We start from the raw sequence: 15,066 nt of genomic DNA, 5'->3' as shown, positions 1-15,066 counted from the left end.
CAATTAGCATCTTGTTTTTGTGCTAACACATGTCGCGCCACTCTGTTGTTTGCTTTCGGTTTCAAGGATCTCTGCATTTGTTTTCCTACTCTTCTCTCTTGTTTCCATCGTTGTCCCACTTTAATAAATTGTTTTATGGCACTTTTTTTCTTGTTTAGTGGGATAATTAATTATATTGTCGGGGGACAGTGGACTATGCTGCCATTCCCTCTGTCGCCGGAACCGGAAGCCATGAAATACTTTTTGGATGAAATATTCACTGTAACAGTTCAAGGACAGATAATGTACGTTTCTGGTAGAATGTCCCCACTGTTATGTAGAATAACAACAAATATGCATAGTAATCTCTGGTAAATTTAAGACTGACCACAGTCAAAATCACTCGTCTCAAATAATGCTAAGCAACATACACAACTGTGCACATCAGCAACCAGAATGAATTGAGGCACGGCAGCCAATAAATCATAAATAACTTACAATTTGACGATCAAATTACTTGATATCAAAGCCTTCCTCTTGTTGTTTTGAACAACGTTTATCAGCTTTTCGCTTTTTTTCCCAGACTTGATAACAAAGTTTATCCACATGTTGTTTTGAATGACGTTTTTCGCATTTCTTTCTTATGACGGTTGGCAAACCAAGTTCTGGTGCTTTTTCCGCTTTACGAGACTGCTGGTGAACAACCCCCCAGATGGCGGAAAACGCCTTAAAGTTATAAAAAAACAAAGCACGCCTGTTTAGAAAGATGATATGATTGGTCCGTTTTACTGTGACTCAAAATTAATCTCTCTCATTGATTTACTATTGTTCTGTCTAGCTGTAGCTTCATTGAAGGCCCCCCTCGTACGCACGCGTTCGACTTCTTGCAGCATACGCAGGCTGCACAGACAGCGTATGACATCACAGAACTGCGACTGCTCTGTGATTTTGAATTACTTTTGTGAGACTTTGAAATCTCATGTGGATAGAGTATGCATCGAACCAGGAAGTCAAATATACATATCTATGGGAAATCGGCCAACTTTTATTGAAAACAATATTTTAAAGTTTTTAAATATTGTTTTTTACGATAGTAAAAAGGGCCCTGAGGTTTCGCTACTACTATTCCCAATGAAACACACGTGCTGTTATTTTTAAATGTTGTGTTTGATGCAAAGACCTGTGTTTAGAGTTCTGGAAAAAAATATATACAATTTCAATAAGTGTAAAGAAGAGAATGTGCTTTCAGTTTTGCAAACTTGGTCAGAAGATTAGTTACATCAGTGAATAGTTTCACTAAGCTGGTCTCAAGTATCACTTTTGGTGTCTAAGCAATTTGAAAAAAAACTACTGTAGAAGCAGGGTTACAGTTTTACATTTTTCACCAGGACACATTTTTCAATACTTTGGTGACTTGCAAAACTCTTGAAAAACATATAAGTATAAATGTAACTGTTTGATTTAGGACACCATTCTCGTAAATCATACCAGTGGGCTTGTATTCAACTAGCAACACTGTTTTTGTGTATCACTGTTAAAGATAGCAGCCTGCTAGAACCTGATATTTTAAATCCATACAGTACATGAAATATAATGGAACATGGACCTCTCGATTTATGTGCCTACAGACTCTTAATCTGTTAAAAAATAAAAAAAACTCTTTGCTGTGCAGTGAGAATGATCTCATTTGTGATTTGAATCCTTGTAGGTTTGCCCCACCTGCTGGGAGAGGAAGGAAAACGTATAATAAACCCATTTGTGTTGTTGTATGTCTCATATGTCAGTAACATGATTCAAGTTAGATTTTTTTATTACAAGCATTAGAGTCACTATGCACATTCTGGCAAACCACCAGACAGATATTCGCTTGGGCCAGCCATGCATCCAAATTTTCACAGAGAACAATGAGAATGATTAGGGTTTGGTGGCTGGCACTGTGAATTGTCAGAAAATATTCCAGTTAATACAACTATTCCAGTAATTAAAATATACATTAAAGTCTGAAAAGTGGTCTCATTCAGCAAGTAAATCTTTTTGAAAAACACTCTGTCTTCAGACAAAGGAATTCTATGTTATATTGTAACAATTCCCTTCCAAGGTCAGAGGAACAGGGAAGCTTTAATCTCTAAAGTCTGTTCTCTGCCGTCTACACTGATAGCATGAACCCAAACATTGCTTGCCATTTGGTGGATTGTAACAAAATTGTGTAAAAGTTTTTGCGTCTTCCATGACACAGACCTACAAGAGAGGCGTCACTTAAGCTGAGCTTCACTATTGCTCAAAAAGTGAATGTAGAATTCTTTGAGAATCTACAAATTATTTGGTTTGTTTCTATAGCTCTCTGACATAGTCTTATTATTTGATTGAAACCCCTTTGAGGATGTGGACCTGCACCAGGTGTTTGTCTTTATTTGCTTGTGCCCTGATGCTATCTTCATTGGGACAGGCCTGTCAAGGAGATGAATTGCCGAGAGATTTAGTGCTTGACTGGTTGAAAAGACAGATTTTGGAAGGTTTGGGAATAGATGAGCCTCCTTCGCCAGTGCTGCAGCTGCAACCCAGGCAGATGATGGACAGAGCTGTGCACCGCGTGCTTCCACGAAGGACCAGGGAAACCCAAGTGGAAAAGAGACACCGTCAAGAGTCCTTGCAGTTAATTTTGTTTCCAAGCTCAGGTGAGTCCTGTACTCTGTTACTGTAAAACCATGTAGAAAACCTAAAGGTGCTGTGTATAATTTTTTAAAGGATCTATTGACAGAAATGAAATATAATAACTATGTCTTCAGAGGTGTATAAAGACCTTAGTGAAGCGTTACATACAGCACGTGTCACGAATCGTGGTGGAAGAACCCAAGCGCAGGCAGCAGTAAGGGGTCACAAAACAATACTTTAATAACACAAAAATAAAACTCCCTCAATGGGGAAAAAGACTGACAGGACTAAACTAAAACCAGGCAGGGATAATAAACAGACGGGAACAGGAACAATGTACAGGAACACGAAAACAGGCAGAATATAAACTTACGAACACGACGAACAAGGTGGTATCACAAGGCACAGGCATACAACGTACGTAATCCAAGAGCACAAGACAAAGAAACATGACGGCATTAAATAGGGAAGACAAACGAAGGATAACGACACAGGGCAGGTGAGAGTAATCAAACATGGCCGGAAGACAATACAGGAAACGAGAGGGGCGGGGCCAATGACGAGACACTGGAGAGAACGCATATTATTGTCAAAAGGACAATAATATGTTTCTCTCCACACATAACCAAAGACTTTGTCATGGCTCTGCCTCAGGACCAGGAAATCCAAGACTAGGTGAGGCAGAACCATGACAGCACGGGTCCCCTTGCATGGAATTCGCCATGTTGTTTGTACCGTAGCCCTAAACAGACAAACTTTTCGTAAATATGTTATCTCCTTCGGCAAAGAAGCGGAAACGTTACAACATCTTTGTTCTGTGCAGCCACCCTAGTGCTTCGAAAAGGGGGGAGGGTGGATGCCGCTAAATTTCATACACTGGCCTTTAAAAACAGTCAATGCTTGCCAGGTGTAAAAATCAAGAAAACCTGAAAATTTTACTTTACAAAAAATATATTTAAAATCTAGAATTTTACTTTTTTTATGAATATTTTTTTTTATATTCAAGGTAAAGATGTTATGTATAAATTGATTACATAATAGAAAAAGGGGACAGCTAACAGGAGTTGCAAAAGTTAAACTGCATGTGTCAACATTTTTTACCATTGCAACAAAAAAATTACAAAAGAAGATTTCTGGGATTATTGTACAAGGGTCATCACCATTCCAGTTGACGCACATTCCCTTTTCTTTTTTATCCACCACAAAAGTTATTTGCTGATATAAATTTTTAAGTACAATCAACTTGGCTTCATCCCTCATTTCACCATGATATTTTAAGTTTTGGCCATTGGTAAGTTGATATAACCTGAAATTAAAATCATAGTTTACCCAAAAATGAAAATTCTGTAATTATTTACACACTCTCTTGTCATTTTTAACCCGTATGACTTTTCAACAGAACACAAAAGAAGATATTTTGAACAATGCAGATAAAATAATGTTGTGTTCTGCAGAACGGGTTTATAGGTTTAAAATGACATGAGGGTGACTAATTGATGACAGAATTTCCATTTTGGGGTGAGCTAGTGATATAACCTAAAAATACTAAAAATAGCATTTGAAAAGTTGAAATTGCTTAACTTATTTTGATGTGTAAAATAATGTGTAAAGCCAAGTTGATTGTACTTAAAAGTTTAAGTTTAAATTACAGTGTTGTTATTGAATACATTTCTGTTCTTTTTTTTCCAGAGTCTACATGCTTAGAAATGCCCGACCACTCGTCTGCTGTTGCTACCGGTCCATTTACGTTTTATTTTCAGCCTTCTCTGGACAGCCAGGACTCCACCATCACTTCTGCCCACTTCTGGTTCTATGCAGGTGAGGCCATCGCTTCCAGCAATGTCTCTGCCCCTCTCTTCATTCTCACCCCTAAACAGGAACTGCTCAGAGCATCTGAAAACCCCTTTAAACGTTGTCCTGATGGCTGGACCACCTATAAGTTGGATCGCCATCTCCACAATGCCATGGCTGGCGGCCCCTTCATGCTGCAGGTCCGCTGCCCAGCCTGCAGCTGCTACGGTTCAGAAGAAGATAAAACTCCATTTCTCCATCTCCGCGTCCAGCCGAGCGGCCCAGATCGCTCCCGTAGAGCCCCAAAGATCCCCTGGTCACCATCTGCTATCGAAAACCTCATGAGACCTGCTTCTGTGGACACTACCGCAGACTGCAGAAGAGCAGAGACAGAAATTGCCTTCGAAGACCTGGGATGGGAAAACTGGATCGTTCATCCTAAGGCTTTTACCTTCTACTATTGCCATGGCAACTGTTCCAGCACCGAGCGCATAACCACCCTACTTGGCATCAAGCAGTGTTGTGCTCCTGTTCCGGAGAGTATGAAGTCACTGCGTTTCACCACTACCTCAGACGGGGGATTCTCTTTCAAGTACGAGACTTTGCCAAACATCATACCAGAGGAATGCCACTGCGTTTAATATTCTGGTTATGCTTAGCTTTAAAACAGATGTTGGAGTAAGATTAAAACAAGGCACTAGTTTTAGATTATTATAGCAGGTTATGTGTAGATATGAGAATATAATAACAGATAACATCTATTTGCAGTCATGCTTTTCATGGAAATAATGTCTTTATGTTTTCAAATGTTAACCTTTATTAACATTTAAACTTTGTTATTCAAAAAAATAAAAGCTCATTTTAGTGCTTTAGTGCAGGTATCATGTTTGTGACCGATCTTATTAGACATCTCAAATATAGTGTGTTTGCAGTAAAACAGAAAAATATTACACCTGTAATTTCAAACTGACGGCTAATACCTAGAACCTTTACCAATTCAGTACCCGGACTCTTCTACGACGAAGCCATGCTGTTGTAATAGCTGCAGTATGTGGTTTTGCATTGTCCTGCTGAAGTATACAAGGCCTTCCCTGAAATAGACGTCATTTGGAGGGAAGCATATGTTGCTCTAAAACCTTTATATACCTTTCAGCATTCACAGAGCCTTCCAAAACATGCAAGCTGCCCATACCGTATGCACTTATGCACCCCCATACCATCAGAGATGCTGGCTTTTGAACTGAATGCTGATAACACGCTGGAAGGTCTCCCTCCTCTTTAGCCCGGAGGCCACGGCGTCCGTGATTTCCAACAAGAATGTCAAATTTGGACTCTTCTGACCATAAAACACTATTCCACTTTGAAATAGTCCATTTTAAATGAGCCTCGGCCCACAGGACAAGACAGCGCTTCTGGACCATGTTCACATATGGTTTCCTTTTTGCATGATAGAGCTTTAGTTGGCATCTGCTGATGGCACAGTGGATTGTGTTTACCGACAGTGGTTTCTGGAAGTATTTCTGGGCCCATTTAGTAATGTCATTGACATAATCATGCCGATGAGTGATGCAATGTCATCTGAGGGCCCGAAGACCACGGGCATCCAATAAAGGTCTCCGGCCTTGTCCCTTACGCACAGAGATTTCTCCAGTTTCTCTGAATCTTTTGATGATGTTATGCACTGTAGATGATGAGATTTGCAAAGCCTTTGCAATTTGACGTTGAGGAACATTGTTTTTAAAGTATTCCACAATCTTTTTACACAGTCTATCACAGATTGGAGAGCCTCTGCCCATCTTTACTTCTGAGAGACTCTGCTTCTCTAAGACATCCCTTTTATAGCTAATCATGTTATAGAACTGATATCAATGAACTTAGTCACTAGATGTTCTCCCAGCTGAATCTTTTCAAAACTGCTTGCTTTTTTAGCCATTTGTTGCCCCCGTGCCAACTTTTTTGAGACCTGTAGCAGGCATCAAACTTTAAATGAGCTAGTTTAGTGGATAAAAGTGTAAAATTTCTCAGTTTAAACATTTGCTATGTTATCTATGTTCTATTGTGAATAAAATATTGGCTCATGTGATTTGAAATTCCTTTAGTTTTCATTTTATTCAAATTTAAAAAACGTCCCAACTTTTCCGGAATTCGGGTTGTAGTCAGACATCACACAATCAGAAAATACTATTTAAGGTACATTTATTTAATTTTTAGTGTTTTACTGGTCAGTATGACAGTGGTTTCCTTCGAATTTATATCACATGAGTAATATTTAGCTGTTATTCCAACATGGACACATGCCATCATTTTCTTTTTTGCTACATGTAAAGTTAAAATCTGGTAATCCAATGATATGACTGGAGGATTTTAAATGATCTGTAACAATTTTTAACCAAACACCATTTAGTGTTTATCCAAAGTAATTGATAAAAAGGTGTCATATAGCAGTCAACAATATTAAATAAGCCTTACATGAGTGTAAAGCCTATTGCTTTTTTTGTGTAAACCTTATAAAAATAAGGACAATATTAAAAAAAGCAATAAGCAACAATACAGTATCTTCAATACATATAATAACAAAACACAATAATATTTTTGTTGCTGTTGCTTTTGCTACTTAGTGAACAAAATGTATTTACTTCCATCAAATTCTCCCCCTCCCCAACATTGAATGTCAAGGGCAAACAGCATTTAATAATATAAACACAATTCTGTTTTTCAGACCAAGGACTCATTCTCCATATGTTGATTAATAAACCTTACATAATATTGGACATGCCAATATCAAATCTTCTAATCATGGCAAATGTTACTGCCTGGTTAAAAAGACTTAAAAAACAGTTAAATTACAATACAAGATAAATATAAAAATAACCCATTGTTTTGGCCAAAAGATATTTCAATAAGTTGAATTACTTATATATTATATATATTTATATATATATTTATATAATGTTTAAATATGTCACAACTGCCCAATACAAATGTGACAACTTGCATTAAAGGGATATTTCACCCAAAAATGAAAATTTTGTCATTTTACTCCCCTTCCAGTTCCAAAATCTGTCTAAATTTCTTTGTTCTGATGAACACAAAGAAAGATATTTGGGAGAATGCTTATAACAGACAGATTTTGCCCCCCATTGACTACCATAGTAGGAAAAAATAAAATAGTAGTCAAAAGTGTCCCAGAACTGTTTGCTGTCCTACATTCTCCAAAATGTCTTCTTTTGTGTTCTATGATATAGTCAATGGGGGGCAAAATCTGTCTGATTATAAGCATTCTTCCAAATATCTTTCTCTGTTTTCATCAGAACAAAGAAATTTAGATAGATTTGTAACAACTCGAAGGTGAGTAAATGGTGACCGAATTTTCATTTTTGGGTGAAGTATCCCTTTAAGAATGACTTAAACACAGTTTACTTCCAGTTAAAATTTCCATGTCTGGTCCGTGTCTCAATGTATTGTGCTCACTTGTTTACACAAAATATGATATTAGATTTATGTTGTTCATTACATTTATTAGATGTTGTGTCTTTGAAACCAGACTTTAAGAATCAAGCATTGATAGTGTCAAATTATGTAAAAATAAAATCAGAACAACTGATCCATTTATGAAGAATGAGGTTTGTGTTGCTCATTTTGTCCAGATGGTTATAGACATTTCTCCAGTTCAGCTCTTCTGTTAGTTTAATACATTTTTACTTGTTTTTGTTTATGACTTGACCAAATCCACTCATTCATGAGCCCTCACATCACCACAGATATTCTATCAGCAAGGTTAGGTAACCATGCTGAGAAATCTGAATGACTGCTGAAGTAAAAATGTAACTGAACCTTACCTTCCTCAGAATCATTTATCACGATGGGAGAAGAAAGACAATATATATTTTTAGACTTGCACAGCCCTGTGCAAAAGTCTTGGGCACTTTAGTATTTTCATCTTTTTCTGTAGTGTGTCAGTAGTAAATACCAGTTTACATTTTTAAACATTACTTTTGCCATTATTTCTAATAATCCAGTCCGTTACGCATGAGAAGTGTGCTAGTAGCTGGTGCTCCACATGAGATCCGGTCCCACCATCATCAAGTATATCTGTTATTACTAGAAAAAGGAAAATCCAGAAGAACTGCGGCAATGTCTCACTAGACACTAGAAGAAACTTACCTCCAAATGTAAATATTAGGGTGAAAATACTAACATTCCTAAGATTTTTGCAGAGTACTGTATATATTTATGGTTTTAAGTCAATAATGAACCATGAAAACTTATATAGTATAATACTCGGTGCCAACAACGGTTTCCATTCACTTGCACTAGAAATCAATGGATACCGCCATTGTTCAGATATCAATATTCTTCAAAATATTTGGCAAAAAAAAGTCAGACAGGTTTAAAATAACAAGAGGAAGAATAAATGATGACTGATGTTTCAGTTTTGGGTGAGCTTTCCCTCTAAGGTGCTACAATTCTTGTCATGAAAAATGGCAGTTTCTTGGACTCACTGCAATAAATGCTGTTGATCATGTTTTTAATACTGTATGTAACACGTTCTAATATGCATTATCATGCACGCATGAACACAAACACACAATCTTGCGTCAATGACTGCCCTCCAATACACGCTTCCCATCATGGGGTAGATCTGTCTAATGGAGAGCCAGATGAATGGGAAAATGTGCTTCAGGCATGAACCTCTAAAAAAAGAGAAAAGCAATGAGTAAATCAGTTAAAGGGATAGTTCACCCAAAATTTTGTCATGAATTACTCACTCTCTAGTTGTTCCAAGCCTGTATAAATTTCTTTGTTTGAAATGCTTGCAACCAAACAGTTCTTGGACCCCATTGACTACCATAGTAGGAAAAATGAGTCAAAAGTGCCCCAGAACTGTTTGCTGTCCTACATTCTTGAAAATATCTTCATTTGTGTACAAACATTTTTTCCTACTATGATAGTCAATGGGGTCCAAGAACAGTTTTGTAATAAGCATTTGTCCACATATCTTTCTCTGTGTTCATCAGAACAATTTACACAGATTTGGAACAACTCGAAAGTGAGTAAAGAATGACAGAAGTTTTATTTTGGGGTGAACTATCCCTTTAAAACGGATTTCAAATCAAGTCAAAATGATGCTGAAGACAGAGATGCTAACTAACCTGTCTCTCCATCGCTGAGATGCTCCTCCTTGGCTAGGTTGACTCGGTTTTGTTCAATAGCAATTCTGTTTGACTTCAGACCTTTGCTATGTGAAGCCCCGCCTTCCTCAGAGTGATAGACCTGGTCCAGATGTTGCTGTGCAATTTTCAGGTGTCTTCGTAGACGCTCTATATCATGATTGGTGTTGTTATCGGCCAATGACTCCCGTCCAGAGTCTCCCGGAACAGGTGACTTCGGCCTGCCAGAGGTGTCCTTCCTCAGGGCGGTGTGATATCCTGGTGGGGCACTGGCAAGGCGGTGACAGATTGTGGACTGAGATGGCGCACGTTTCTGGACTCTCTGAGATGATCTACGAAGGCGAGTGTCCCTCAAACCACCAATTCCCAGATGAATGATTTCCAGGACCGTCAGCACCAGGCAGAGCACACTGACAACATACATGATCACCAGGAAGATGGTCTTTTCAGTGGGTCGTGACACAAAGCAATCCACAGTGTGTGGGCATGGACTGCGAGTGCAAATGTAGGACGGCGCCACTTCAAACCCATACAGAACGTACTGGCCGAAGAGAAAAGCTATCTCGAAGGCAACTCGAGAGAGCAAATGCAGCACATATACCTTCATAAGGCCATCTTTTTTAATGCGCCGGCGGCCATCGTGTTTAGAGGCCGAAGGGTTGGATTTATCGGTAGTCTTGACTTTATTTTCCTTCTCAGAAGGCTCAGTCTCCTCCAAGATCATGGGAACTTCCTCTCCCATCTCATCAGTTTCGTCATAGTCTCCATTTAAGCGTCGATGGACATCAGACAGCCACTTGCGCTTGTGCTTACGCGTTCGGTATTCATAATCGGCCATTTGAGCGATTTTGTGCATGGCAAAGCCAAGGTACATAATAGACGGTGTGGTGATCATAATGACTTGAAAAACCCAGAATCGAATGTGGGACAGAGGGGCAAAAGCATCATAGCATACGTTCTCACAACCGGGTTGTAAAGTATTGCACACAAACTTGTTCTGTTCATCTTGGTAGATGGTCTCACCGCCCACTGCTGTCAGAACAATTCGGAAGATTATGAGAAGCGTGAGCCAGATTTTCCCTACAAAAGTGGAATGTTTGGAGATCTCATCTAGCAAGCGTGTCAGGAAGTTCCAACTCATGTTGCCACCAACACAAGTGACCTGTCAGTTCTGCAAAAGTAAGAAACAGGTAGTGGGATCAGAAAGGCACAGCCGTATAATACACAGCTTTAGAATAACCACGGACCATGATCTGAAACTTAAAATGGCTGGCCATGAATTTACTTTACTTTACAAACAAACACTGGCAAAAGATTTGATGATTGGGGAGAAAAATAATAATAATAATAATAATAAACATGTTTTTGTTAATACCTGTGATTAATACTTTTAATTATTTAAAGCCAATTGCTTTAATTCAATCTAATCAAAATCAGAACAGAATTAATTTGGCAAGAACACCAGCAGGTGTCAATGTAACAAGCTATTAATGTCTGGTAGGCTACTACATTGGGTATTTGCAACACAATCTCATGGCAATTTGTGACTATTTTACGAGGTGGCAAATTCATTTTTTATACGATCTCATTCGTACGTTTCAGTACAATTTGCTTTCGCGCCACATCGTAAGAATTCATGCGAATTAGCAACCTTGTAAAATAGTTACGAATTCCCCTGAGGCTGGTATTAAAGGGATAGTTCATCCAAAAATCTGTCATCACTCACCCTCAGGTTGTTTCAAGCCTGTATACATTTCTTTGTTCCGATGAACACAGAGAAAGATATTTGGAAGAATGTTAGCAATTTTCAGTTCTGGGGCATCATCCACTACCATAGTAGGAAAATAAATGTTGTATGTTGTTCTGTTGAACACATAATGAGATATTTTGAAGAATTTAGGAAAACAAACCATACTGGGGCACCTTTGACAACCATTTAATTATTCCTACTATGGTAGTCAATGATGTCCCTGAACTGAAAATTACTACCATTCTTCCAAATATCTTTCTTTGTGTTCATCGGAACAAAGTAAATTAGACAGGTATGAAATTACATGAGCGTGATTAAACGATGACAGAATTTTCATTTTTGGATGAACTTTCCCTTTAATGCTGCGTTCAAGGTACCTCGGATTTGAGATATTTCCCACCACAAAACCAGAAGTAAAGTCTGGATTTAGTAACATTAAAAGTATTTAGCAACATTCAAAATGAATGGTAGACCTATGATTTAGTAGCATCAAAACTTTACAAGTTTTTATGAACTTTAAAACAGTGCCTTTCCAGAAATTAATTCTGAGTTGAGGTGGGTAATAATCTAAATCCGAGGTGTCTTAAACCACTGCTGTGCATTGTTTTTCCCAACTCTTGGTAAGACGAGAACAGAATTAAAACAAACGAATGCAGTTTTGTGTGAAAGGAGTAAAATACTTTTGTAATTGTTGCTTACATATGTTGTTCAGGATTACTGTCCCACTGATTATGAAGGCCCAAACTGTAAGCCATAGAAGCAAGTTGTTGCTCTACGTGAAGATAAACTCGATCAGGAGATGCTATAATGAAAGCAAATGTGTTTTTGAGCCGCAAGTCCTGAACTACCTCAAGTGTCTTAGTTTACTGGGATAAAAAAAAACTTTAATTGGCCACTAGGAGGTACTATTGAGTTTTTACGTCCATATACACGTGTGCATATTCTGCAGTGTTTCATCTCAGAGATATCAGCCAACCCCAAAATAGTGAATAGTCAAACTTAATGGAGCCTATGTTTGAAGTGTTGGCATTTGAAAGTCCTACTGAAAACCTTCAAACTGGAAAACTTGAGTCTGACACTTGTAAGGCACACTTTGTTGAGACTTGTCCTTAGATAAATGACTTGAGACTCTTGGACTCTAAATTACAGACTTGTGAACAACACAAATCTACAGACAGGTCGGCAAAGAAAAATATAAAACCGTTTTTTAAGGCTATTAGATGACATTATTGTCATCTTTACCCTCCCGAGGTGCTTTTAATGTAAAGCTACTTTTACATTAATGCATTTGACACATGCTTTTAAAAAAAACCCAGAGCATTCAATCAGTGTATGTGTTCTATAGGATTGCATCTATGGCGTTTTAAAATGCCAACACAATGCTCTACTCTGCTATACAGAAACTATGCAACCTGTGCATATTATGAAAAATGCAACACAGACTGTTTACAGGACTAGCACAAGATTTACACTTATCAAAGATACATTTTGTTGCAATAAGATAATAGCATTTACTTTGACATCATTTTGTATGTTATCAAACCAAACATGCAAAACTAATTCTAGTCATGTTTGTTACATATTGAGATAGAAACTCTTGTTGCCTGCCAATATCAGCATGCTCATCTTCGGGCTGCAGCTCCACAGATAAGGATGACAAGTCATGACATGTGAAGAACAAGGATTAAGATTCTGTGGTCAAGACAATGCTTTCAGAGGTTTAGAAAACACCTCATCAAATATGTATAAAACATAAAAAACATTCCACAGTCTGGGAATGTAGAAAAATTATGGATGTGCTCTGACAAGCCACATTTAAACTCCACTAACAGCAAAGCGTCACCGGAATGGCTGTGTGTTAACATAATAGCTGTTTTTGACCAGGAATTCAGCACTGACCACAGCTGTTCTTTTCTCCATTTGGATGTAAAAGGATCATCATTCATGAACAAGCATGTAAATATGAATGAAACGATCTTACAATCCTACACGATGAGATGAGACATGATACTCCGTTCAGATTTCAGCTGAAGCATTCAGATATTATACCTACTGTAATGCAAAAATATTCTGGCTTTATTAATATTCATTGGCATTCAATGATCGACACTAACCATTTCTCATCAAGCAACTTTCACACACCGTTTAAAAAGTAAAGGTTAATTTAAATTAATATAGGTTTATGGTGACAGAATTACAAAGATAATATAGGCCTAATGATCATAATTGAGTAGTGGCGAAGGGGGTAGGACTAAGCTGTTCCTTCTTCCTATACTCCTTTTCGTTTTGTTTATTAGATGAAACTGTTTTATTTTTTACATGTTCGAAATCAAGCCTTTCATCCATTCATTAATCCATTCATTCATAAATAGTGCTTTAATGTTCTCATTTTCCTTTCTGTTATTTCTAAAAGATTGTTTTAAAAATGAATGGTCCGAATATGGTGAATTCAGTTTCATATAACAAATGTCAAGTAGCCTGCCGACATTCGAAAAAATAATAACAACACATGGGCTCACTCTAAGAAAATATTAAATGCATCGTTATAAAAGTTTCTAAGAGATGGTGTTTTAAACCGCATTCGCACATTCGCAACAGAAGCGTGTTATTCGAGATACCCGTTTAACTTTCTCAAGTTTCAAAAAGCAGACACTTTGTATCATTTGAGAACATTTGATAATATTTTTGAAGATGTCAAACAACTCTTTAAAGTCACATGTTCCTCCAGTAGAGGCGCAGCTCCATTAGACTTTGAAAAAGGCAAGAAACAACAAAGAAATTACTTCACATACCTGCCTCTAAGACGTGACTTTGCTCTAGTCCTCAGCTGTTGATGCTTATGCTTGATTAAATCTCCGACACTTGTGGTTCAGTCACAGATTACGACCCACTTTTTTCATTAACCCATTCACTTTTTGGAGCTCAAACCACGTGAAACCGATATCCATAGATCCAGCGCGTTCACCTTCAGTGGTCGACGCCCATACCTGGCCTTTAAACCTGAAACATGAGCTCATTCTTTTCGCCTCTCCTATTCTGTGCTCTGGATAGATATATCTTAAACTGATTATTTTATGTAATCTGTTACAGACATGGTACACAAGCAAGCCTATTACCAGTTTAGCTGTACATTTACAAGACATTTTCCCTGTCATTTGATTTATCGGTTATTCCGTAACTTTCATTACGGGAAAAATCGTTTGACCGAAACACTTTTTTACACTGAAACAATGAAAACAAAAAATGGTGTCATGAAAACGATGAAATGTAAATGAGAACAAACGACAACATCAAAGCCTTGTGGCCCAAAATAATGCACCTTTATTTTTAACATTTAGACGCATAACCTGCCTCAACTTGAAATTGTTCGCATTATGAATATCAATGCGAACTTTATAACCGTTATAACATTGTCCTGAGAATTAAACATTTCGTTAGAATCAACTGTTAATTTTCATTTGAGCCCTGCCTGAATGTAACTGAATTATTTTATAGTTTTATTATGCTAGACTAGAGGAAACAAACGTGTGTAACTGAACGTTTGACTCAAAACCTTATACAGATAGGCTAGTTACCAAAATACTCAATATAGCTTTTTCGTGTGCAAATAGCCCCAGTCTGCTGCACTATTGTATTTATATTTTATGCTTATTAACTTCCGAGAAAAATAATCTACAATGCGGTGTTATATTTTTTATGGACTTACAGTCTGTAAATTAAAAA

At 37.6% G+C, this 15,066-nt stretch overlaps 2 protein-coding genes across 4 annotated transcripts; one reads left to right on the top strand and one right to left on the bottom strand.

The window, feature by feature from the left end:
* Positions 1 to 2,359: 2,359 nt before the first annotated feature.
* Positions 2,360 to 5,063, top strand: inha (inhibin subunit alpha). Its single transcript, XM_057338541.1, has 2 exons — positions 2,360 to 2,654; positions 4,321 to 5,063. Exons 1-2 carry the CDS (start codon positions 2,360 to 2,362, stop codon positions 5,061 to 5,063), a joined length of 1,038 nt encoding a protein of 345 aa, XP_057194524.1.
* Positions 5,064 to 6,496: 1,433 nt separating this feature from the next.
* On the bottom strand, positions 6,497 to 14,306 carry LOC130556354 (gap junction gamma-1 protein-like). Of its 3 annotated transcripts, XM_057337273.1 has the most exons (4): positions 14,136 to 14,306; positions 12,043 to 12,145; positions 9,576 to 10,764; positions 6,497 to 9,116 (listed from the first exon to the last, which is right to left on the bottom strand). In XM_057337273.1, the coding sequence occupies exons 3-4, from the start codon at positions 10,732 to 10,734 to the stop codon at positions 9,103 to 9,105; spliced, it is 1,173 nt and encodes a 390-aa protein (XP_057193256.1). In that variant the 5' UTR covers positions 10,735 to 10,764; positions 12,043 to 12,145; positions 14,136 to 14,306; the 3' UTR covers positions 6,497 to 9,102. The 3 variants fall into 3 exon arrangements, with proteins under 3 accessions (XP_057193256.1, XP_057193255.1, XP_057193257.1); XM_057337272.1 differs by lacking the exon at positions 12,043 to 12,145; XM_057337274.1 differs by lacking the exon at positions 12,043 to 12,145 and having other exon boundaries at positions 14,140 to 14,306.
* Positions 14,307 to 15,066: the final 760 nt, after the last annotated feature.

This window comes from Triplophysa rosa, linkage group LG7 (genome assembly GCF_024868665.1).
Source record: "Triplophysa rosa linkage group LG7, Trosa_1v2, whole genome shotgun sequence".
NCBI classification, from domain to species: Eukaryota; Metazoa; Chordata; class Actinopteri; order Cypriniformes; family Nemacheilidae; genus Triplophysa; species Triplophysa rosa.
The sequence above is the reverse complement of the archived record's forward strand: the minus strand, read 5'-3'. Positions and strand labels throughout refer to the sequence as shown.

Coding starts and splice junctions, on each gene's coding strand:
- inha (XM_057338541.1), top strand. CDS start 2,360: ATGTGGACCTGCACCAGGTGTTTGTCTTTATTTGCTTGTGCCCTGATG. Junction 2,655..4,320: donor AATTTTGTTTCCAAGCTCAG/GTGAGTCCTGTA, acceptor TTTTTTTTCCAG/AGTCTACATGCTTAGAAATG.
- LOC130556354 (XM_057337273.1), bottom strand. CDS start 10,734: ATGAGTTGGAACTTCCTGACACGCTTGCTAGATGAGATCTCCAAACAT.